The sequence below is a fragment of the Ictidomys tridecemlineatus genome, chromosome 8, assembly GCF_052094955.1.
Source record: "Ictidomys tridecemlineatus isolate mIctTri1 chromosome 8, mIctTri1.hap1, whole genome shotgun sequence".
NCBI lineage: Eukaryota > Metazoa > Chordata > Mammalia > Rodentia > Sciuridae > Ictidomys > Ictidomys tridecemlineatus.
Genome location: NC_135484.1, coordinates 114065674 through 114090845, shown reverse-complemented (window position 1 = coordinate 114090845; position 25172 = coordinate 114065674). Strand labels below are relative to the sequence as shown.

The 25172-nt window shown below is 52.6% G+C and overlaps 1 protein-coding gene across 7 annotated transcripts in view; it reads right to left on the bottom strand.

Moving 5' to 3' along the window:
• The window catches only part of Cpne5 (copine 5), a 99054-nt gene that overhangs the window by 45798 nt on the left and 28084 nt on the right, over positions 1-25172 (bottom strand). For all 7 annotated transcript variants that reach the window (XM_078020106.1, XM_040282582.2, XM_078020107.1 and 4 more), the window contains 6 exons: positions 23927-23967; positions 23104-23150; positions 5056-5159; positions 4090-4129; positions 3672-3748; positions 805-864 (listed from right to left, as the gene is read on the bottom strand). In XM_078020106.1, the coding sequence (XP_077876232.1) occupies positions 805-864; positions 3672-3748; positions 4090-4129; positions 5056-5159; positions 23104-23150; positions 23927-23948 (350 nt within the window). In that variant the 5' untranslated portion in view covers positions 23949-23967. The remainder of the gene's footprint in view (positions 1-804; positions 865-3671; positions 3749-4089; positions 4130-5055; positions 5160-23103; positions 23151-23926; positions 23968-25172) is intronic.

Below are 25172 nucleotides of genomic sequence, written 5' to 3'. Positions count from 1 at the left end.
CTCCCCCTCCCTCCCTCTGGACTTTCTCCCTCCCCCTGTCTCTGCAGTTACTGTCACCTACTCTGGCTGGGAGCAGCCCTGGCTCCCCTGGAGGTCCCTTCCCACATGCAGCAGCTTTGGTGGCCAACCCTGGAAGGCCAGGGGAGCCCTGCTCTCCCAGCCAAAGGCACTTCTGCCAGAGGCCCCTCCCAGCAAAGCTCCCACCCTCCCCCCACCAGTGTGAGGAGGAAGCCAGGCTGAGGGGGGGTGGGGGCCCAGGGGCTCTGCCCTGCCCACATCTGCAGGCAGCCAGCCCAGAGTTATGGTCAGGGTGGGCAGGGAGTGGGGGCGAAGCTGGTCAACCTAGTGGCAGGTGTATGTGAAAGGGGATAGGCTGGGCTTGCTCTGGGGGTGGAGGAGGAAGCTGGCATCCAGCAGAGGAAACCAAACCCCGGGAAGGGGAGAGGGTAAAGAGAAGGCAGGGGAAGGGCGGTGGGGGACACAGGCCAGGGAGAGCGGAAGGGATGCAGAGTGCCCAGGCCTGCTCATTCCTGGAGACAGCCCCCAACTCAGAGCTCCAACCTGCCCCTGAAGTCCCAAGAGCCACTGGGGTTCTGGATGCTCCAGCTCTGGCCTGGATGGGGGAGGGGCTGGCTACAGCACGGGGATCTCCATCTGGGACCCTGCAGAGGGACCCAGGACCCTCTCTCTGTCTCCTTCGCCAGGGCTGAGTTGTGGGATCCAGAACTGAGACCTGACTCAGGTGTCCTCTGCAGTGGGCTGAATGTCAGAAGACCCCAGGGCCAGAGATGTCTGGTGACCTACCCGTTCGACACAGCTGGCATGGGTTTGCCGGTCCTGGAGTTCAGGCTGAAGGCTCCTATCCTGTGGAGACAGGGAGACAGCGCCGGCCATGAGCCCAGTGGCCTGCTCCAGAGAGGCCAGAACACTTGACGTTGGGAGGCTTAGAGACGAGTTCCTGTCCTGGACCAAAAGCCACAGACCAGGGAAGGAGAGGTCTTGTCAAACTCTGGTGTGAAGCCGGGACGAGTTAGTCTTCAAGTGGCCCCAGAAGGAGCAGCACCAGCATCCCCTGGGAATAACCCACCCAGACCTGCCGGTCCGAAACTCCAGGGGGACAGAGCCCACAACCTGTGCCCCAGGGGACCCTGACGCCTGCTGCAGCCTGGGAATTGCTGTTCTACATCATGAGCCTCAGTGCCCAGCCTGTGAAATGGGGAGAAAGAATCACCCGAGATCACGTTGTTGAACTGTGTCCTCCACAAACTCATACACTAGTCTTTAGCCCGCAGCACCTCAGAATGTGACTGAGACGGGGCCCTTAAAGAGGCAATTAGGGTAAAATGAGGTCCTATGGTGGGTCTTAAAAGACTGATGTCTTTTTAAGGAGACAGGAGGCCACAGATATGGAGGGACCACGTGAAGACAAAGAGGAAGACGCAACCATCTGCAAGCCGAGGAACAGGGCTTTTGAAGAAACCAACTCTGTGCCATCTTGATCTTGGACTTCTAGCTTCAGAATTTTGAGAAACTAAGCTTCTGTTATTTAATTCACTTACTCTATAGCATTTACCGCAACAGGGCAGTAAACTAGGAGAGTCGCGGTCCCTCAGTGTCTGTAAGGAATCCTTCAGGACCCCCCTGCATAACAGCAGCCTTGGCTGCTCAAGTGCCTCACATAAAGTGGTGCAGTGTTTGCATTCACCTTGCACAAATCCACTCGTGCACTTTAAGTCATCTCTCGATTACTTGCAATACCTGCCATAATGTAAGTGCTATATAAATAGTTGTTATACTGATATTGCTTAGGGGAAAATGACAAGAGGTAGTCAGAGCCAGGCATGGTGGTGACACCTGTAATCCCAGCAACTGGGAAGGCAGGAGCATCTCGAGTTGGCCAAGGTCAGCCTGGACAACTAAATGAGACTCTGTTCCAAAATTTAAAAAAATTAAAAGGGGCTTGGGATATGTCTGGGTTCGAGAAAGAAAGAAAGGAAGGAAGGAAGGAAGGAAGGAAGGAAGGAAGGAAGGAAGGAAGGAGGAAGGAAGGAAGGAAGGAAGAAATTTGGACGTATTCAGTATAGACACAACTTTTTCTCCTGAATATTCAACCATCTGCAGTTGGTTGAATCCATAGATGTGAAATCCACGGATACTCAGCACCGACTCTACAGATTTCATAAGCAAAACACTGACCCCTGTGTCTGGCCCAGAATAGATGCCCAGTAAACAGGAGCTGGTAACAGGTTTAGTCATGGAGACAACTAAACTTAGACACAGAGCCTTCAGTGGGGTGAAAGGTCCCCTCCTCCACGGGCACCTCCATCAACCTCTGTTTTCTATCCTGTGTGTCCTTTAGGGCTCAGCTCCCAAGCCATATCCTGTAGAATTGTCCTCAGGCCCACCCCAGAAACTGTGGTCAGGGGGCAGCAGGCAAGAGACAGACCTGGATGACAAGTGGGCACAGAAACAGTCATGCCTGGGCACCGGCACCAGGCCATGCCAGGAGAGTCATGGAGGGGGTGGGGTGCAGGCAGAAGGGGCTGCGGTAAAGGTCAAAGGCCCTGGGACGGGTAGACTGAGCACAAGGTCAACACCGAAATAGCCAATCACCTTCTCAGGTAGAGAAAGACCAAAGAACCATAATCAAAAATGGTTTAGGATACGTTCAAGGCAGGGGGTAGCAAGGGTGAATTTTGTATCCTTTTTTTTTTTTTTTTTTTTGAAAAGGTTCTCAAATACTTTAATTTTCAGAACTCCCCAAACTTGAGTTTTCCCCAGTCCTCAATATATGATAGCTATTGTCATTATTTTCTGAGAACATAGAGATTTCTGGGGACCCTGAAGTTACCACATAGTTATCAGGGGTCACTGATAAGGAACTAGGAGAGAAACTACACACACACACACACACACACACACACACACACACGTCATGAACCACAGGGAGGGGACAGGGTCCAGTGGGAACTTGGCAGAAGCAAGTGGGCCCTGTGGCCTACACACTTGTCCCAGTCCACAGGTGGCTGCTCTTGCCTGGGCCTTGCCCCTAGGGCTTCCTCAGAAATGGAGACAAGAGAGGTGACGGTCCTGCCTGGCTGCCGCCCCGGCAGGTCCCTGAAACCACTCTCGGGTTCTATGGGGAAACCTGGGCCCTCATCCCAGACCCTGCTCAGGGCAATTGCTTTCCTCTGAAGCACCTTTAGTCCCATAATACACCGTGAGAGGCAGGGCAGGACGGGAAGGGCCTCACCGCCCTCGGCTCTAGCCTACAGTGAGTGGTGAACGATCCCAGGAAAACGCTGCGGGAGCAGAGTCACGAGTCCTGGGTTCAAATTTGAGAGCTCTCCCACTTCCTGTGGCCTTGGGCAAGCTACCTCCTGGTGCAGGGGTTCCTTTCCCCTCCCCCACCCATGCAATGATAGGAGTGGGACTGAAAATGGATAAGAAGTGTCTTCTGGGACTTTGGGACTTGAATAACCCCGCTTGGTTTCTCTCCAGGATAACTGGCTTAGAAACCCTTTGAGAGCAGAGCCCATGGGTCTCCTTATTCCCTGCAAATGTCCCCTGTGGCTGAGTCACCACCCTCAGCCAGCCCTCAGCAGGGCGGCAGGAAGTTGGACGGTGGCTGGCTAAGCACCCCAGAAGGCTGTACCCCCTGCTGCACTTACGTGAGGGGCTTCTCCAGGCGGCTTCCAGAGGACCCCACGATCTCTCCAAGTGTGCAGAAAGCCTGGCCCAGGAAGTCCTATATATCCAGGAGACAAAGGAGACCAGTGTCACAGTCAGGCCACCACCCTCACCAGCTGGCCCAGGGAAGGGAGGGGGCTCTGAAGTAACGAGACACAGCATTAGACACACACCGTCACAGTGAAGGAAGCCCTAGGACAACCCAAGACACGGCATTTAAGAAACATGAGGGGCTGGGGTTGTGGCTCAGTGGTAGAGTGTTCGCCTAGCATGCCTGAGGCCCTGGGTTCGATCCTCAGCACCATATAAAAATAAATACACAAAATAAAGGTATTATGTCCAACTAAAAAGTAAATAAAAAGAAATATGGACTCTCAGGGTCGTTATGGAAGAACTCACGTGTTTGGACAAATCAGGGCTCTTGGAGTCAACGTCATATCTACAAGGAACACAGAGAGAGGGTGGAGCAGGTGGGGACATCCTGCCCACCCCTGCCTGAGCACTATCAGCACCTCCCCCAACCCAACAGCCTCCAACACTGTGGCTATATCTAGGAGCAAGGGCAGGAATGGGTGCTGGCTGTTGATCTGGGGGTAAAGTGTACCCTGGGGCCGACTACAGATTTGTGCACTCTGCTGTGTATGTTATACCCCGTTAAAAACTGCAAACATAAAATAGATGAGCTCTGCCACCCCCGCTGGCTCACAGGTGGCTGAACCACCACACCCATCACTCTCTGTTCCCCAGCTTCCCAGGCAAGGGAAGCTCCAGACCTGGCCTTTGACCTTGCCTTGACCTTCCCTATGGCTTCACCTTGCCCAGGCCTGCCCAGCCTGCCCACTCATGAAGGAGCCTGGTCCCCCATGAAGGAGACAGGCATAACCATCCAGCCTGCACCCAGCCGGCCTTCCTAGCTTCTGGGCACGTTCCAAAATGTCACCAGGTGACTTCTCTGCCATGGGCTGCAGAATATGCTGTGACAGAGCCAGAGTGTGGGTACCTCTCAGCTTCCAGGAGAGAAAAGGGCACTCAGAGGAGGAGCCTAGAGGAATCCCCAAGATCTTTCCAGAGTGGACAGTCCCCCAGGAACCAGGCAGCTTCTTGTGCCTCCCACAGTCAACTGAGACGCTTTGGGGGAGGGGTGTCTTGGTTCTTGCTGCTGCGCCCCCTTTCTCAGTCCTGTTGAGGCTGGAGATGGACTTCAGCCAACTGTCACTTTTAACCTGCCAATCTTGGGCTTCCCCGGATATCACAGCTCCTCCCACCTCCCCAGGTAGAGGGCTCCTGCTAGCCAGGTCCTGCAGCCCCATATCCTGGCCCTGGGTCCTCCTCCCAGCCGCAGCTCCAGCTCCCCTTTCCACTTACAGATCAAAACGGAGGTTCTGCTTCTCCTCAAAGAAGTAATCCACGATGAACTTGCGCACAAAGTCGGGGTTGAGCGTGTTGTCGATGACTTCGGTGCGCCCGAACTGTAAGACAAGATGCGTGAGTCAGGAGGGAGCCCTGGGCTGTGGTCCCGCAGTCCTGCCTCCGCGGGCTCCTGTCCCTGTCCCCTCCCAGTCAAAGTGTGCACTTCACTTGTCAACCAAAACCATCCGCATTGGGGCGCCAAGCAAAAGGGGGCTTCATTCTCTTTCCACCGAGGTTCTGCGCAAGTTGGGTGGTGGGGGACACCTCAGCAGGCCCTTCTCGGTCCTGCCTCCTGACTTTACCCAGGCCACGCCCTTTCCCTGGCCTCCCCTTCTCTGCCAGTAGCATGTCCCCCACTTCTCAAGGCCCATTGCTAATGCCACCTCTTCCAGGAAACCTTTCTGATTCCTCCAACCACAGAGTTTTACTTCTCTGAGTCTCCAATGAACCTGAACCCACCCTATGACCTCCGGACATCTCTGACGGATTTCACGCTTAGATGTGTATTTATGTAATGCCCTGATTGTAAGCACCAGGCGAGACAGCAGCTGGCAGGAGGCCATATCCTAAAAGATGCCCGCCTTCGGTAACCTCCTCTTATATATGGAATGACCTGGTGACACACTTCTTCTTCTTTTTTTAAAAATAATTTTTAGTTGTTGACAGGCCTTTATTTTATTTACTTATTTCTACGTGGTGCTGAGCATCACAGGGCCTCACCCATGCTAGGCGAGGGCTCTACCTCTGAGCTGCAATTCCAGCCCAGTGGTAACACACTTCTATGAACGGACCATTGCACAAGTCATAGGATGTCACCTGTGAGTTTATATTATAAATGACTATGACTTCCATCCTGGGTGCCCTTGGTAGTTCTGTCACTTTGATGAGGCCAGCTGTCATGATGTGAGCTGCCCTGCAGAGGAGGTGGCAAGGAAATGAGGGAGGCCTCGGGCCAACAGCCAGTAGGGAGCTGGGGTGTCCACTCACCAGTGAGAGCCTGCGCCAACCCCCTAGCTGGGAAGCAAAGCCTGTCTGGCTGCACCTTGATGTGATCACGTAGGTAGGTCCCAGTCAATACCTTGGCCAGAGCTTTGTGAGAAACCCCACACCAGAGGACCCAGCAAAGCGGCACTCAGATTCCCAACCCTGTTTAAACCACATGTTCTGGGGTCATTTGTTACTTGGCAATAGATTTTTACTATACAGAGATTGGATTTTCTTGATTTCCTTGAGTAGACACTCTAGAACTTTGCATACAACAGACACTTAATAACTGAATCCCATTAAATTCCCCAAATGGCTTTGGGCAAGTCACACTCCATCTCTGGATATCAGAAATATCTAGAGGACTTGTTAAACACAGATCATGGACTTCGGTCCCACAGGTTCCCATTTAGCAGGTCTGGAGCGGGGCCTGAGAGTCTGCATTTTACAAAGTCCCCAGGAGATGCTGCTGCTGCTGGTCTGTGGACCCACTTGGTCCACAGACCAAGAGAACTGCTGGACTAGACTGTGGTCCACTGGATTCTCAGTTCCTTGGAGGCTTCCCATGCTATGAAGCAGGGCAGTGGGCATGATTCTAGGCCCACAATTCCATCAAAGTAGCGCTCTGTTCAATACACTGGAGTTTTTTTGGTTTTTGATACCAGGGGTTGAACCTAGAGGTGCTTATCCACTGAGCCACACCCCCAGCCCTTTTTTTATATTTGATTTAGAGGCAGAGTCTCACTGGATTGCTTAGGGCCTCACTAAGTTGCTGAGGCTGCTTTTGAACTTGCAATCCTCCTGCCTCAGCCTCCCGAGCCACTGGGATTACAGGCGTGCAGTACCATCCCTGGCTTATGACACTCTGGACTTTTTAGGCAAGATTTGTTTTCAAAAACAAATATGAGTATGAGGTTAAAAGGTAAAGTATAAAACCACTGTACTTTCAATGGAGTATTAAACCTAAGAGGGAGAAAATCCTGTCACATACAACATGGATAAAACTTGAGGACATTATTCTTTTTTTTATTTTAATTATTTTTAGATGTTGCTGGACCTTTATTTTATTCATTTATTTATATACGGTGTTGAGAATCAAATCCAATGCCTCACACATGCCAGGTGAGCGCTCTACCACTGAGCCACAGCCCCAGACCCTTGAGGACATTATTCTAAGTGAAAGAAAACAGAGACAAAGGACAAATATGGTATGAGTCCACTTATACGAGGTCTCTTAAGTAGCCAAGTCCACAGAAAAAGAGTAGAATGGTGCTCCTAGGGGCTTGGTGGGAGGTTAAGGATCTGTGTTTGATGGGTTTGGAGTTTCAGTCTTGCAGGATGAGAAAGGCCCAGAGACCCGACTTCACAACACTGAATATACTTACCACCACTGAACGGTACACATTAAAGGATTATGATGTCAAAGTTTACCCTATGTTTTTCTCACAATTGAAAAAACAACAAACACCACTGTACTTTGTGCTCCAGGAAGGCAGGGGCCTTAGCCATTATAATATCCCCGGAGTCTCAAAATGAAGGCGACACGCAGGTACAAGATAAAATATTTTTAAAAGATTGTTAATCTTTCTAAATACATTGGCATGTTTTTTTTCTTTTGGAACTGGGAAAGAATTGTCACAATAAACAAATAATCCTCTGAGTATCAATCTCCCTTCTTAGGGGCTTTCCAGTCCAGAAAAATGCCAGTACCCAGGATCCTTGCATGCAGGGTGGCCGTGGGCAGCTGGAACTTCCCCTGAGTGTCCCCTTCTGCCCTGGATTAAGTTAGATACCTGTAAAAGGAACCTCCCACTCAAGGCAGTGTGGGGTCAGCAGAGAAGCCTTCCTGTCCCTCAGTCCTCTCTGTATCCACCTCTCATTCCAGTCAACGCCATCTGAGGCACCCTTCTCCTGTCCCGGCCTCTCTGCCTCTTGGGTCCTCCACACAGGCCAGTTCCTGATGCTCGGGCCCTGGCTCCCTGAAAGTCCTGCTCCCAGCCCCAAGCCGCCAGCCAGCGTTTGTCTGAGAATCTCTCACTCTGCACTCCACACTGCCTGGTGATGACCTGCGGAGGCTCTTTATACCCGACCAGTCTGTGAGCTGCTCAGGCAGCAGTAGAATCCAAGTTCTCATCATCTTTGCAGCCCATGACCCAACACTGTATCTAATCCAGAGTCACCGCTTGCTTCTGGGTGATAAAAGCCAATGTTTACTGCGCATATACGATGCTCCGCTTCAGGTGGGAGGCTCCCCCATCTTTGTGATGAGCAAAGGTAAGACAGAAAAGTTAAGTGACTTGTCAGGGTCACAAGGCTAAGAATTGCTGACCTCAAGGCACAAGCCAGGCTCAGGTCTACACCCTCAAGGTCAGGTGGTACCAGATACATGGTGGGAAGGCAAGGGCTGGCTGTGACTTCTTTTTGTTGTTGTTGTTTGGTACCGGGGATTGAACTCAGGGGCATTCAACCACTGAGCCACATCCCTGCCCTATTTTGTATTTTATTTAGAGACAGGTCTCACTGAGTTGGTTAGCACCTTGCTTTTGCTGAGACTGGCTTTGAATTCGCGATTCTCCTGTCTCGGCCTCCTGACCCACTGGGATTATAGGCATGCACCACCATGCCCAGCTGTGTTCTTTTTAATATATATGAATTTTGACATATTATACAACATGGAGTATAATTTGTTCTAATTAGGATCCCATTCTTTTTTTTTTTTTTTTTTTTTTGTGGGGGCAGGAAGGTACCAGGGATTGAACTCAGGGGCACTCGACCACTAAGCCACATCCCCAGCCCTATTATTTTACTGAGAGACAAGGTCTCACCGTTGCTTAGCACCTTGCTTTTGCTGAGGCTGGCTTTGAACTTGTGATCCTCCTGCCTCAGCCTCCCAAGATGCTAGAATTACAGGCACGCACTACTGCACAGGGCTAGGATTCCATTCCTGTGGTTGTACATGATGTGGAGTCACACTGGTTGGGTATTCATATATGAACACAGGACAGTTCTGTCTGATTCATTCTACTGTCTTTCCTATTCCCTTTCCCCCTCCCTTCCCTTCATTCCCCTCTGTCTAATCCAGTGAACTTCTATTCTTCTCTCCCCTCCTCGATGTTACTTTTGCTCACGGCTCCAGGACTGGCCCTTGGCAGGCACACACGAACTAGGGAATGAATTAAGTTTGAATGGGGAAATGGATGAATGGCTTCAAGACTCAACTTCACAATCTAATTGTATGAACTGATCAGAGCTTTTCAGAACCAGTTTCTTCATCAGAAAGTGGAGAATAATACAGCTTGTCCTACTTAGTTCCTAGTGATCATTCAATTCAATTCAATTAGATTCTTGTATGACAGTTTTTAAGCACATATTGTAGGCCAGGTGGTGTGCTTGGTACTGAGCTACACAATTAAATGGAATGTGAACCCTGTACCTGAAGAATTCTCTATCAAGGTGGGACAACTCATAAACCAAATAGCTACAACATTAACCTGAACCTAGCATGATGACCATGATGAAAGAGCTACACAGGAAGGTATATGGCGGGGTCCTCACCCTTGACTGTATATTGGAGTTCCTGGGAAAGCGTGAAAGACACAGAAATGGACAAAAATGCAGAGAGCAAGCGTCCTTCCTAACACACTGCTCCAGGAATCCAATTCCATCTTTGAGCTACTCTGCAAAGCTCTAACATGGACAAAGTGATTCTTGTCAAGTGAATACAAGTGCGTTTCACACAGTGGAATGCTATTGGTTATCATCCTGTAGATATGGACAGATCTGATCTATCTGTAAATTGATTTCAGAATTCCAGCTTGCCTATATGTGTGTGTATGTATGGTTTATTTCAACGGGTTGTAAAATTTTACTGGTTTCCTCATTAATTAACAAGTTCAACAACTCTTTGTCATGTGTTCATTTTATGTTTGTATGGGAGTCAGATTTTACCTTTTTAAAAAAGACATCTTTTAACAGGTGCTTTTAAAAAATACCTATGCCCAGCCAGGTGTGGTGGTGCACATCTGTAATCCCAGCGGCTCAGGAGCTGAGGCAGGAAGATCAGTTCAGAGCCTGTCACAGCAACTCAGTGAGGCCCTAGCAACTTAGCAAGACCCTGGCTCTAAATAAAATATAAAGAGGGTTGGGGATGTGGCTCAGTGGTTAAGAGCACCTGGGTTCAGTCCCTGGGACCAAAATAAATAAACAAACTAAACACAGGCTTGTTGGTCAAGCCTCAACACAGACCAATGAAATGTGAATCTCAACTGGAGGGGCTCAAACAACTGTGCTTCTGTAAAGTTCCCCAGGTGATTCCAGTGAGCAGATGTAGTTGTGAACCTCTAATGAGCGAGAATGCAGCAAGAGTCGGAAGGAAACTAGCATCCACGGAGCCCCTACTGAATGCTCACTACATCAGGTGCGTCAGGTTATTTGATTCAATCCTTTCAAAAATCCCAACAGCTTTTACTTATTATACAAGTGAGGAAATGGAGAATTCATGAGGTTAAGAAACTTGCCCAAGTTCACCCAGTTAGACCCACCAAAGCCCATTATATTTTTACTTCAACCAACTACAAGGAGTCATCAAACATGATGAAAAGCAAATAAGGATGAGGTTTACTTCGCAAGCATTTATAGATGGGCTACAGTGTGCAAGGCATCGGGGAGGACATCTCACCCCTGTTACGGTCTGGATACGAGGTGTCTCTGGAAAAGCTCATGTGTTAGGCAATGAGGAATGTTCAGAGGTGAAATGATTATCAGAGTGCTGACCTAATCCGTGGATTAATCCATTTGATGGGTTAATAATCAGAACGGATTACTAGGTAGGCAAAAGGGGCGTAGCTGTGGGACTAGGCTGCTAGGTTTTGTGCCCTTGGGAATTATATTTTGTCCCCAGCAGCTCTTTCTTCTGCCCCTCCCTCTCCTCCTCTTCCTTCTTCTTTTCTCTCTTACTTGCTCTCCCTCTCCCCACTGCCCCCCTCCCAGCTCTCCTGAGCTCAGCAGCTCCCCCTCCAGGCCCTTCCTGGCATCGCTCAATGCTCTGCCTCGTCCCAGGCCCAAAGCAATGGAGCTGACCAGCCATGAACTGAACCTCTGAAACCATGAGCCCCAAATAAATGTTTCCTCCTCTAAGTTGTTCCTGTCAGGTGTTGTTTTTTTATTTTTTTGGTCACAGCTGACTAACATACCCCCCTAAATTCCACAGAAATCTTACAAAGTTGTAGCCTCTGTCCCCCTGATCCTTCTACTCCTCTGCTGCTCCCTCTCTTTTTTATTCCTTCCTTGTACGGGGGATTGAACCCAGAATCATTCTACCACTGAGCTATATCCCCAGCCCTTTTTATATTTTATTTTGAGGCAGGGTCTCTTGAAGTTGCCCAGGCTGGCCTTGAACTTGTGATCCTCCTGCCTCAATCTCCCAAATTGCTGGGATTACAGGCCACTGCGCCAGCCTCGGATTCTTCATACCTCCTTCCAAAGGTCTTCAAACAGAAGGAAAACTCCTTCTCATGGCTTTCCTGTGGAAAGTTCCAGGTAAATACTCAGGTTTCAGAGAATCTTCCCTTAAGGAACAGCCCTGCCCCCTCCTGAAGGCACTAACTACTCCTCCCTCCCCCTGCAAGAGACCTCCGCCTGCTAGGATTGAGACCACAGGCTCTCTGCAGCCCCCAGCCCAGCCCAGCCCAGCCCAGCCCAGCACAGACTTCAGGAAAACACCCATTAGAGAAGATGACCACGGACATTAGAGAAGATGACGCGACGGAGGGAAGTGGCTTTTTAAATGGCACTTGAAGCTTCAGCAGAGGGGAATTCCCTGGAGATTGATCTCTGCCTGAGAAGAAAATGGAGTTCCCCTGGAAACAGGAGGGGAGGGGTCGGGGAGGCCCCCCCAACAGCTCCTAGAGCAGGCAGGGGGGAGCCAGGGTGGGCAGGGCTTGGACTCAGAGGTAATTAACTTATGTACATCACAAACAACTGCTCAGTCCACCACCCAGGGACTGGCTGAAGGTGTTTTATGGCCTTCATTACTTGGACTAATAACAAAGGGGAAAAAATGCTAAAACTTGGATTTTAAAAATCCAAGAAGCCTCTAGGTCCCTGTCAGGACCTATTAATGATGGCAAGAACACAACTGAACTGATGTTAAGAAAGAAAAAAAAAATCAATTTGGCTGTATATCTTGTTCCACATAGAATTAGAGTTTTCAAGCCAAAAGGGACTTGGAGAGATGAGGTATTAGCACCCAGCGGTGGGGCCCACAGGAAGCCTTGCAATCGAACTGCCGGGTGCCAAATCCTGCTTGGGAAGAAGGCAGGGGGTCTGCTGCTCACCACCAGGAGCTGGAGCCCAGCCAGCCCTGCTCCCCTCCCAGCTCCCTGAAGGCCTGCCCATCACTCTGGTCCTATTTTAGCTCCTGGATCTGAGGATGGGATGTGGGGTTCACATGGCTCCCAGTGGGGGGTGCGGGCTGCCAGACACCAGGCTGAGGGAAGCCGGGAGCTCTGCCTGCTCCCCTGGTGCTGACCCTAGGGAATGGTCAGGGAAGGTGGCAGCTGTGTGGCCCAGGTGGGCTGCGGTGTGGAAATGGGGGAGGGGGGCCTCCCTGACTCCGGCAAGGATACCGCACTGTGAGAGGGAGGCCAGGGAAGGAGGGCGTTCACTCTCTCAAAGTCCTGCCTCTTGTCATCGTCAACAAAACCCAGCGGGAAAGCTTCTGATGGCTCCCAGGGGCTCCCTGGGCCTCTGACTAAGCCCCTGAACACCAGGGAAGCAGCCCTCATCACACATCAGCCCTTCCAGTGAGACCCTGCCAAAGGAGGCCGACTTGACACTTCCTTGGAGAATTGAATTAAGTGGCTCCCTGGGGCTCGGCTCCACCAAAGAGCTGGGATTTCTAGGGGCAGGTGGGCGGCTGTCAGGATGTGCTGCCCTTAGGACAGGAGCAGGGCTGACAGGACAATCCAGGCCAGGCAGGCAAGGTCTGCCCCACACCCCCCTCCAAGTCCTGGAGGCCTCTGTCATGACCTGGGCCTCCACCAGGGAGGGGTTACAGGACTAGTGATCAGACCCCTCTGAGGTAGCGGCTGTGGCACCCCACCCGGCCTGGCCCCCGCTTTGCCCTGCTCCACACAGAGGGGTCTGGCCTCTTGTGAGCAGCACTGCCCTGCTGTGCCTGCTCAGTGACCTCTAGTGGGCTTGGCCACTGGGGGTACTGGCACGTGGGAGTCGGGAGGAGACTGGGGGGTTGCTCCCCACTCCTGCTGGCCCAGCACAGTGGTTCTGGGAGGGTCGGCTTCTAGGGGCAGCCCCTCCCTCCCACCCATGAGAGCAGCACCACCTCCTCCACTGTCCCTGCTAGCCATTGCTAGATCCCAGGTGCTGCACTGTCCTTGCTGTCCCCAACCTCACGCGTGCCTTTGAATGTGATGTGCCTTTGAATGTGATCACTTCCTTAAAGTCCCCCCAGTTAAGCCGTCTGAGAACCCTCTTTCTTGCTGCAACTCTGACAGGTCTCCTCTCGCAGGAACACAACCACACACACAGTTTCCAACTCACCTGAACATAAACCAAGGGCCGCCTCCGGCCCCTTCCGCTCAGATCTACCATATAACATTCATGTCACCAAGAAAGTGCAGGGTTCCCACTGACGCAGCCACGAAACCAAGGTCCCACGACAGGCCTCTGGGATGCAGGGTCTCAGCACTGCTGTCCCACCTAAGGGCCTCAGAGGAGACGTTCAGGGACCGGGGCCCCAGGGGCCAACCAGCCTCCCTCACTGCATAGAGAATGGCCCTCCTGGCCCCATGCACACAGGGCCGGAGTGAGGACCAGGCAGGGAAGGACAACTGCAATGAGACTCGGGGCTCGAGGCTCTAAAGCTGGACTTTAGGCAGGCTTGTGGCACACTGAAACTGAATGCAGGGTCAGTGCATCCTTGCATTTTCTGGGAAGAGAAGTTTTTGATCAGTTTCTCAAAGAGAAAGCAAGACTTCAAAGCTTTAAAAAACACCGATTCTGGCTTTGAAGGCAGATCTGAGGGTCTCCCACAGGAAGTAGTAGAGTGAAGTCGTTCACAGTGTGGGGACTTTCTCACGGGTTGTGTGACTTCAGCCAAGTCCCTTCACCTATCTGTGCCTCAGTTTCCCCTTCTGTTAGTGGGAATAAAAATTTATCCATGCATTGTAGGGTTGGTTGTTGAGGCTTAAATGATTTTATTTACATGCTCTTCTCAGAAGATAGCATGTGGGACATCCAATGTGCTCTGTGAATTAGTGATTCCGAATGGGACCCAGGGCTTGTGCATGCCAGGCAAGCCCTCTACCACTGAGCTGATCCTGGCCCTTTTAAAATTTCTATTTATTTATTTATTTTGGTGCTGGGGCATGAACCCAGGGGTGCTTTACCACTGAGCCAGATCTGGAGCTGGAAGGGTCCAAATTCTCTCTTACCCAGTGAGAAATCAGAGGCAGGGAGGGGGGGGGGGTTCCCCCGAAGGTCACATGGCTAATTGGGAAACAGGCGTGACAGAAGCCCAGGTCGGAGGGGCTCACACAAAGAACACAGGTTGGAGATCCAGGCAAAATCACACGTGGAGGTGCAGAGCCTCCCTCCTGGGCTGAGCTGGGGGACCCATGTGGACAGCAAGTCACAGGAGAAGGAAACCAAAGTCGCCAAAAAGGTCAGAGGAATACAAGATGGAGACACGGCCCCTGACTCGACCATTTTGAGGAAGAAGAAATAGAATAGGAAAAAGACGGAAAAGGAGAAAGGCATTATAAGTGTGAACCTAAGCTGCTCACAGAGCACCTCACTCTGACTCCCCGGCCTGCTCTCCTTCTTAAAAGACCAGGAATCTTAGAGTCTGGCTGACATCTGCTGCGTCGGTAGCTTATGCAACTTCTTTCTTTTCTTTCCAGGTGGACCAGGGATGAAACCCAGAGGTGCTCGACAGCCGAACCATATTACCAGCCCTTTTTATTGTTTATTTTGAGACAGATCTCCCTAAGTAGTCTTTGAGGGTCCCACCGAGTTGTCCAGGCTGGCCTCAAACCTGTGATCCCCCTGCCTCAGTCTCCCGACCTGCTGGAATTCCAAGCCTGCGCTACCTCATCTGGCACTACATATTTTCTTCTTTTTTTAAAAAAATATTTTTTAGTTGTAAGTGGGCACATATCTTTATTTAATTTTTTTGTGGTGCTGAGAATCGAACCTAGTGCCTGATGCATGCTAGGCAAGCGCGCTACCACTTGAGCCACACCCCAGCCCCGACACATATTTTCTTTAGACTAGGTGAAGCCAAGGGACACATACTGTTAGAGGCTCATGACGTGGATACACTCGGAACACTACTGGGTGGGTGACGTCAGCCTAGACATCCTCAAGAGAACAGACCACCCTGAGCACCCGGTGCTCCAGGGTTAGGAGAACTGAGCTCACAGGCTGCGGTCACCATGGGCTTCTCATGTCCACTAGTTACAGTTTCCTTTAGAAGAAAGACCAAGGGCTGGGCTGTAGCTCGGAGGTGAGCACTTGCCTGGCACATGTAAGGAACTGGCACCACATAAAGATAAATAAAATTAAAGGTATTGTGTTCAGGGGGTAGGACCGTCGGTGGAATGAGATGGACATCATTACCTAAGTACCATGTATGAAGACACGAATGGTGTGACTCAACCAGAGACATGGAAAATTGTGTCTTTATGTGTACTATGATTTGAAATGCATTCTGCTGTCATATATAACAAATTAAAATTAATTTTTTTAAGAAGAAGAAAACAGTTCTTTATTAAAGCAGGGGAAAAAAAGGTATTGTGTCCATCTACAACTAAAAATATTGGGAAAAAAAAAGGCCAAGACCCCCAGTAGTGTCTCTTGTCAAGTGCCAGCTCGCCTTCTCCCTGCAGTGTGTACGTCTGCTTTCCTGAATACATTTCCTTGCTCAGGGCTGGGGATGTGGCTCAGTGGGCGTGTGCTTGCCTAGCACGTGCTTAGGCCCTGGGTTCCTTCCCTAGCCTGACAACAACAACAACAAAAAGTAAATCTCATTGCTTCCTAAATAAATCTTGTGTCTCTTTTTTTGGGGGGGGGGGTACCAGGGATTGAACTCAGGGGCACTTGGCCACTGAGCCACACCCCAGCCCTATTTTGTATTTTAGAGACGGGGTCTCACTGAGTTGCTAACACCTCGTTTTTGCTGAGGCTGGCTTTGAACTTGCCATCTTCCTGTTTCAGCCTCCCGAGTCGCTGGGATTATAGGAGTGCACCATCGCACTCGGCTCTTTGTGCATTTTGACACATTCTGAAATTCCTTTCTGTGGTATAACTCAAGAACGAACTGCCAGGGCTGAGTTGCGGTCCCCTTCTTCATACACTTTTCGGGTGACAGTTTGTTTTACAATTTTCCTACTTTATGATGGTGCAGAAATGAGAGGCATTCAGGAGAAAACCACTTCACATTTTGGATTTCGATCTTTTCCTGAGCTAGTGCTACCTGGCAGAAGACTCTCCTGGGTAGGGGCAGAGGCAGCAGCCACAGCTCCCAGTCAGCCAGATGATTGACAGGATGAACAAAGGAGATGCCACATTGTACTGTGTTGCTAAGCCAGACGTTCCGTAGATAAGGCGTATTGAAAGCATTCCCACCCACCCCCTTGGTACCAGGGACAGAACCCAGGGGTGCTTAACCACTGAGCCACATCCCCAACCCTTTTTACTTTTTGAGGGTCTTACTAAGTTGCTTAGGGCCTCACTAAATGGCTGAGGCTGGCTTTGAACTTGCAATCCTCCTACCTCAGCCTCCTGAGCTGCTGGGATTACAGGCCTGTGCCACCGAGCCTGGCCAAAGCATTTTCATTTTACAATATTTTCTATGTACAATGGGGTGTGATCCTGTTGTAAGTTGAAGAGCACCTGTAATGCTTAGAAACAGACACAGAATGAATGCACAGCCCCCAGAAGGGAGAATCGCAACTGTGTAGCTCACTCTGGGTGAGGAGGGAGCCAGCCCAAGATGCTCTGGGCTAGAGAAGGGGACGGTGCAGGACACACACTCTGGAAAGAACATTGACAGACACGTGCTCCAGGCAGAATGCCCAGGTTGGTAAAGAGACAGGAGACAATGATATAAAGAACCTCAGTTTCTGGCTGGGGAGTATAGCTCAGTTGGTAGAGTGCTTGCCTCACAAGCACAAGGCCCTGGGTTCAATCCCCAACATCACACACAAAAAAACCTAACAAACAAAAGCCCTCCGTTTCCTTCTCTGTGTAATGGGACCGATAAAAATAACATGGTGTGGGTGGCGCTCTAGTGAATGGGACTGGTGCTCTTACAAGAGGCCCAAGGAGCCCACTGTCCTTTCTACCATGTGAGGAGCAGATCTCATCACTCACGCATCTACCTTGACATGGGACTTCCCACCAAAGGCCTGTGTCGGGCTGACAGGAGGAAGTGCCTTTTGAGTGCTTAGAAGTGAAGCATCGCTCCCAGCTGAAGCTCAACTGTGTTTGGTTTTTGTGGTGCTGGGGATTGAGCCCAGGGCCTGGTGCAGGGAGCGCTCAACCAACTGAGCCGTATCCCCAGCCCCGGGGTCAGCCAGGATTGCTCCCAGGTACACGCACTGCTCTGGCAGGGACGGTGGGTGTGTCAGCGGGCGCCACAGGCACTGCAGGCAGTGTGCAGCCATCAGCCGGACACCCAAGATTCCATGACTCCCACCCCCTCCTTCCCAAGGGGTCCTCAGCCAGGACAGCCACCTGGCGAAGGAGGGGCAGGAGTCACCACCCCACTGTCACATGGAGAACCTACAGGGGCTCCCTCTTATGTCCCTCTTCCTAGTGAGAGTTCCTTGGACCCTCTTCCTTCCCGGCCACCCTGCCTTCCCCAGGACACGCCTAAGGCCCTGGCAGGGGTTGATGCAAATAGTGCTCGATTTCCTGGTCTAAAATTACATCTGGAGTCAATTCTCATAAAATGTGGTGACAGATTTAGGTGCTGGGAAGATGGAGCTTCCTCAGAAGGCATAAAAATGACCCAAATGGTTAAAATCAGCTGAAAGCCAGCAGCCAGGGGCCACAGAGCCGCGTCCACACCCCAGGGTCAGCTCCTCTGCAGCCTCCTGCAAATCTGGGGTCTGTTCCCAGCAGGGAGAACCGTGCCTGTACTTGACTCCCGGGTCACAGGAGGATTATCTCGGCCAAGATCAGAGAGCTGGTCTGCTGCTAAAGTGGAGTGGAGGGAACTGGCCCGTTGAGTGGCAAGGGCAGCCTGTCCCAGGGGCCGATACACAGATGATTCTGGGGTTTTCTTTAAATTCTCCCTTCTTGACTCTTTCCTCCGCAGTTCCCACAGAGAACCCGACAAGGAAGAGCGCCCCTCCCACTCCAGGATGTTTCCCAGAAACCACTTGGTGCCTGTGCCCAAGGGGTGCCCCCGAGGCTCAGCACAGGTCCTGGCCACCTCCCCTCAGTGGGGTCAGCCTCCTTGAGCCCCAGGGACTCCCCCAGCTCTGACAGCTGACCTGTGACCCCGGCTGCCCTCAGCCTGACTGGAGGGCCATCTTCATGGGCTCCTCCCGTCTCTTCTACAGGCGTCGCCCACGGCAGGCCAGCTCCGCTCACCTGCAGAGGCTCACCTGCAGGAGGGCCATGCCCCCAGCCTTTCTCCACACTGCTGTGTTCAGTGAGGCTGGTCGAGTGGATCACAGTGGTGGCCAGAGGCCTTCTAGTGAGGTGCCACCAAGGTGGGGGGACACTAGCCAGAGATCAGAGGCTGGAAGAAAATGAGGTGGCCTGGGCTGTCCCCCCATGAGGACCCCTGCCCTGTCCAGAGGCCACTGCCCACTATTGCCACCCTGCGATCCACTACCCCTCTGTGGCTTCCTTGGACCCCACTCGTGTAGTTTAGATCTAGAATGATCCTGAGGGTCCATGGGTGGTGCTACTGGGGAGGTGTAGGCCAGAGGGAGATTCTTTGGTTACTAGAAGTATGTCCTTGAAGGGGACTGTGGGACTTCTTTTTCCTCTTTTGTGCCATGTGGGTAGTTTTTGTCTGCCATGTGCTCTTATCACGGCTCAAGCAACAGTCAATTGACCACGGACAGAACCTCTAAAACTGGAGCCGAAATAAACCTGTTCTCTCTACAAATTCATTATCTCCGGTGTTTCGTTATAGTTTTGGAACGCTGACGAACACGCCCACTCACTCCTTTATTACAACCCCAGTGACAAGGTACCTGGGCTGACTTGCACATAATAGTCGCTCTCTGTACAGAGTCTTTGCAGATGCCACTGTTTTGCTAAGTGCTTTTGTGCTCCGTGTCCTGGCCTTGCTGAAACCCAGGTGCTCTGCTGAAACCCAGGTGCTCGCTGTGATAGTCCTGGGGTCCAACATCCTGACTCGGTACCCTGAAGCTAGTCCTGCCCTCAGGAGAACCAGGAGGCTGAGCTGTCCAGGTGGAAGTCCTTCCAACCCCATTGTTCTTGTGCTGCATCATTAGCCCCTGAGCCAAACATTTGTGTTCAGATTCAAATGCCATTTAAAACATCCACCGAAGTGTCAAAACGCTTTAGCATTCTGCCTGTCGTTCTGCCACCCCTAAACCCCGTTTCTTTCCATCCATACAGCCTCGGCTGTTCTGTTAGATTACTCACACGCGCATCTCCCCCGGGGGCCAGAAAACCTCCTGGTTCCCACTCCTGCTTCCAGTGAAGCTCTGCTCTTCTGACCCAGCTCCCTCTCTCCCCAGGTCCTGGCACCTGGTAGATGCTTTCTGTTGTAAATATTGACAGAGGAGAGAGGGACAAGGCCCCAGACCCTCTGGCTGACATTCTGCAGTGAATGCTGTTTATGGAGCACAGATCACACACAAGGCACTACCTCCAGCATCTGGTTCCCCCTTGCCGCAGGTATACCCCATATTACAAGTGGAAACTGAGGCACAGAGAAGTTCCACAAATTGCTCCAGGTTCCACTTTCAGAAATGGATGAAGCCAGGAGCAAAGCACAGGTGTTTCTCACCCCGGGGGGCCACCCACCCTCCCTGTGGGTAGTAATGGGATTGGGACAATTGGGGACCCTGAACCAAAAGGAGATGAGTTTCAATTACAGAATGTAATTAACAGTCTGCCACACCGTGCCCTGCTGAAGAGGCCCTTCTAGACTTTCCTGAATGAATCAGCAAGACATTAGCACATTCCTGTTTTTCAGAAGCTCGGCCAAAAGGCCTCAGAAGTAATTAGTTCACTTAAGAAGGCTAAACGTTTCCCCAGCAATCTGGTTTATGCTTCAATGGGCTCAGAGTCTTAGCCAGGGTGAAAAAGTAACTTCAGCCGGCCCCTGTGGAAATATTTCCCACGTTTTCTAGATAAAATTCACCCTGTCAGACACTTGCTCCTGCCAAGGCCGGGTGGGGGGTGGAGCAGGGCAGGTGATGTTCCAGCCAAGCCACCAGCCAGGAGGGGAAGTTGGTAATAAAATCTGAGTTAGCACAGCTTTGCTGGCTATTCTCATCTCATGCCCTGGGTGTGGGTCATTTTGTACACTACTGTCCTGTCCCTGTGAGGGAGGGTAGAAGAGATATAAAACAGGTGGAGCCCGGCACAGTGGCACATGCCTGTAATCCCAGCAGTTTGGGAGGCTGAGGCAGGAAGGTTACACGTTCAAACCAGATTCAGAAATTTAGAGAGGCCCTAAGCAACTCAGTGAGACCCTGTCGCTAAGTAAAATGTCAAAAAGGGCTGAGGATGTGGCTCAGTGGTTAAGTGCCCCTGGGTTCCATCCCAGTACCCAAAACAAAACACCCACAGGTAGAAAGGAGACCTAGAGGAAGGACAGGGAAACATAACCTGCATCTCCATGTACCCTCCAGGCACCAAGCCTGTCACTCTAAGTGTTTGGGAAATCTGTAAATCTTGAAATTGACCACAAATTCACTTACTTATGACAATTACCTTCATCAGTGTGAATTAACCCCTCAGCAAACAGATTAAGCAAAGAGAGAGTCGATATTTTGAGAAACCTACAATTAGGGGACTTTCCAGTGTTATCTACTGATCAGAAAATGGAGGCCACGTAGCCTAAGAATCCTGAGCATTGCCAGGCCACCATACATACACCACCTTGAGGGCACCAGACTGATGTCATCCCCGCACGCCTTCCCATACCCACCCCTCAGCAAGTTCCCTTTAAAAGAAGGGCCAGGAACCCCGAAAGCACGGCTCTCGCTCCCGACGGCCCACCTTATTCTCCTTGTTTTCCTAAGTAAGTCTCTGCCTTTACTCACAAGGGCTGAGATTCTTCCCTGCCACGTGCGTCAGGAACCCCACTTGTCCTGTGAGTTCCCCCCTCACTGGGGAGTCCTCAGGACTTTCCCCTGCAGCTCTCTGGAGCCTTCCTGAGCCTGAGGACTGAGCCACACCTGCTCTTCACAGCCACCGCTGCCTCCTTAGGCCCTGGGGCGCCTTCCCTCTCTCTGTAGAGGCCAAAGCCGCCTCTCCACCCAGGGGCCTCCCTCCTGGTGTGGGGCCTCCCTCCTGGTGTGCGTGAGGAGGTGGGGCTCACCTCTGCAAAGCCCTTCTTGCCCGTTCCTGGGCCTGTTCTGATCACCAGAAGGAGCAAGCTCAGTCTCCAGTCACTGGGAGGGCCACCGAAGCCAGCTCACCTCCCAGGCTGGACCTGAGCTTGTGGCCAGAGCCTCTCCTCTGAGAGAAAGGAGGGGCAGTACTTTTCATTAGTCAAACAGGAGCCCCGGGCTTCCAGGACCCCTCATCTCAACCCCCATCCTTTCCTGAGAACAATCTCCCGTGAGAGCTGGTCGCTTGTGGGGGGCAAATGAGGCGGAGGTGGGGAGGAGAGGACAGCCACCATGTCCTGGGAGCTGGGAACACCCACTCCCTCCCCCAACCCATTCATTTCCTTAACAGCCATCTACAAAGCACCTGCCCTGTGCCGGGCACTGTCCTAGGTGCTCAAAATGAAGCTGCAGATGAAGCCAATGAAGTTCCTACCCTTGTGGGGCCAGCACATGGCCAAACAAATACCTAACCAGGGCACTGGGGACGAGAACAGTGACAGGAGAGGAAAAAGCAGGAGGGGAAGCAAGTGTGAGAGCTTGTGGCGTTAGACTGGGGGCCAGGGAAGGCCTCCAGAGGGCAACGGGGAGTCCAGACCTCAGGGCGTTAGACTGGGGGCCAGGGAAGGCCTCCAGAGGGCAACGGGGAGTCCAGACCTCAGGGAACCCCGAGGGGCCACAGGGACCTGTGGGAAAAGGCCATTCAGGAAAGACAACGGCAAGTGAAAAGGCCCTGGGGCAGGAGGCGGCCTGGCTGGCTGGCACAGAGTGGAGGCTGGAGGGCTGGGCCCTGAGGCAGGTCAGCCAGGGAGAGGAAGTGCAGAAGGCCTGTAGCTTTGTCAGACAGGAGCCCTGCACAGCCCTGGGCAGAGAGGGACAGAACTTGACTCTGTTTTAGCAGCACCCTCAGCACCTAGGAGGCCCTGTTCCCTCCCGGGTGGCTCTCCAAGTCTGCCCTCTGCTCACAGCCCCGTGAGGAGGAGCAAGACACAGAGTCATGGGTCTGGGCGAGGGAAATGAGCAAAGGCTGCAAAAATGTGTCCTGTGAGCGCTTGGAAGCCAAGCTGAGGAGGGGGATCCTGGGAGCAGGAGTCACAGAGGGTTCTGGGCCTGGACGCACTCGCTGAAGCCAGCTCCCGTTAGTCAGAAGCACAGGGAGGGAAGCTGCTGGGCACAAGATCCAGGGCTATGTTCCCCGGGCCACCAACGAGATCACAATGTGCTGGGACTCCCTCTGTCCCCCTCAGACTGGGGCTCACAGGACAAGAGCTGCCTGGGCCACCTTCAGCCTCACTCTCTAACAGCAGGGACAAGAGCAGCCCAGCTGGTGTGGCTGGCCTGCACGGGGCTTTGGTGCTGCAGGGTGATCTCTCCAGAGTCACAGAACACAGAGCGGGCAGCCGGGGCCCCCGCTGGAGCTTCCAGGCTGGGAAAGGTCTGCACCTACCTCTCGCCACTGCTTGTTCTCCATCCCTTGGGTATACATGACGCACACTGCAGGAGAAGAGAAGGACAGCGGGTTAACACCCAGGCCAAGGGGGACCCAGACGGGGAGGGCCCTGGCTGGACGGGGTGCTCAGAGGCTCCAGCAGGACTGCTCAGGTGGGCCTGGGCCGGGGAGGGACGTCTTGGTGAGTGGTCTGCATGCCTGGCCTCCAAGCCTGGACCACAGCTGTGTCTGGAGGGGCACTGTTTGGGAGGGGGTCAGGAGCCATTCCTTCCCAGGCCATAGCAAGGGTCGGAGGTGAGCAGGTCGGAGGCCTGGGTGGCAGAGGCCTGGTGGAGATAACCCACTTGCACCGTCAGTCCCACGAGGCCGGTGATCATCCTCAGCCCCTCTTTAATGATGGGAACACTGAGTCTCAGAGGTGCCCGAAGACCTGATCCAAGGTCACATCCACGGGCAGCAGTGCTCAGCACCAGAACCTGCTCTCCAAAATCAGTGCTTGTCCCACCAGATCCAAGCAAACTGGAGCCCCAAAATGCATGGGTTCCCCTGGGATGGGGACCTTCTGGCTCCAGACACCCTAAGGCCAGCCAATTGCCACCCCTCCCAATTGCTCGGTTGCACTGAGGCTTCATAAGCGTGGGGGCTGAGCGGGGTCCCCAGTTCTCTGGACACTGTTAAGGAAGCACTGACTAGCCCTGTCACACTGGGAGCAGTGCCTGGCACATACTTAATGCTCCATAAGGGCCAGCGCTGGCTGCTGTCATTAGGCATAGGTGGCCGCTGTCATTGTTACCCTTATCACTGTCAGAGAAGGACTTACGTGGGTCAGACTTGGAAAACATGTCTTTGTCCAAGAGGTTCCTGAAAGAGGGGGAGAGAGGAGCAGTTAGCAGGTTGGAGGGAAGGAGGCCGCCCTCTGGCCTTGTCTTAGACAAAGCGGACGAGATGGCTCCTTCAGCCAACCGTGAGCAACCTTCACTCAGACCAGGCGCTGGGCGGCCCACCTTCCTGGGGTGAGCAGATCTCTTAAGGGCTGCGACCCAAAGAGCACCATGCACAAGCCCTTTCCATAAACTCTCCTTTCATCACTTCCCTGTCTCTCTAAATAAATAAATCCAAGCAATCAGAACACAGCTGCCCAGCCCCCCACCCCCAGGCCTCCACCCCCAGCCAGTTCATTGTATCCTCGCAGGTACTGCCGAATTCATCAATGACACCTCCCAGGAGACACAGGCTCATTGGGACAGGGTCCTAGCACATGGCCCCAGCGATCAGACTGGAAGGCCTTGCAGTAAGATGACAGATGGGGACAGAAAGGTCTCTGAAGGTGCCGAGCCCGCCTGCCCTGCCTTCTGAGATAGCAGCCCCTACTCCCAGATCCCCAGGGATGGGTTAGGATAAGAGTTTTTAAATATTAGCTCCTCATTCTCAGGCTGCCCTGCGGGGTGGGGACTGGGTGGGGACTGTCCCATCTTCCAGATGTGGAGCCACAGGCTGCGGAGATGGAGCAGGCTATGTCCTAGACACCTGGCGTCCCTCATTCCACAGTGATCTGGTACCCTCAGGGAGGGACACAGCCAGTGAAACTCAGTCTCTGACTGGGAACCATCCAACCTCTCAGAGCCTGTCCCTCAGTCTGGAGGGCCATGGATGCCCAGCTCGTGTCCCCGGGGCCTTCTCAGCTCACACCAGGGCTCCCCGCACCTGCTCCTCTCCAGAGGCCTCCCCCAGCAGGCCAGACTGCAAGGGCCAGAAGGATGCTCCCAGGGGCAGCTCTCAGCCACATGCCCAGGAGCCAGGGGATCAATACGCAGCTTCCTCAGGCTCCGGGGACAGTGCTGAGGGTGTCCCCAGCCTCCTAGGGGCCCTGTGGGAAGGAGCCGCAGGGGCCAAGAGTCCCACTCAGCCCACATCCAGCAGCTGTGCTGTGCGTCTTCCCTTCCCTGCTCCTGGGAGTGACCCAGGAGCCCTCCTGTGTGGCAGCCACCGACTCCCTGAGGACCCTGCTCCAGTCCCTGTTCTCATCCCCACCGCATCAACCCTGCCCCACCTCCTTCCCCGATGTC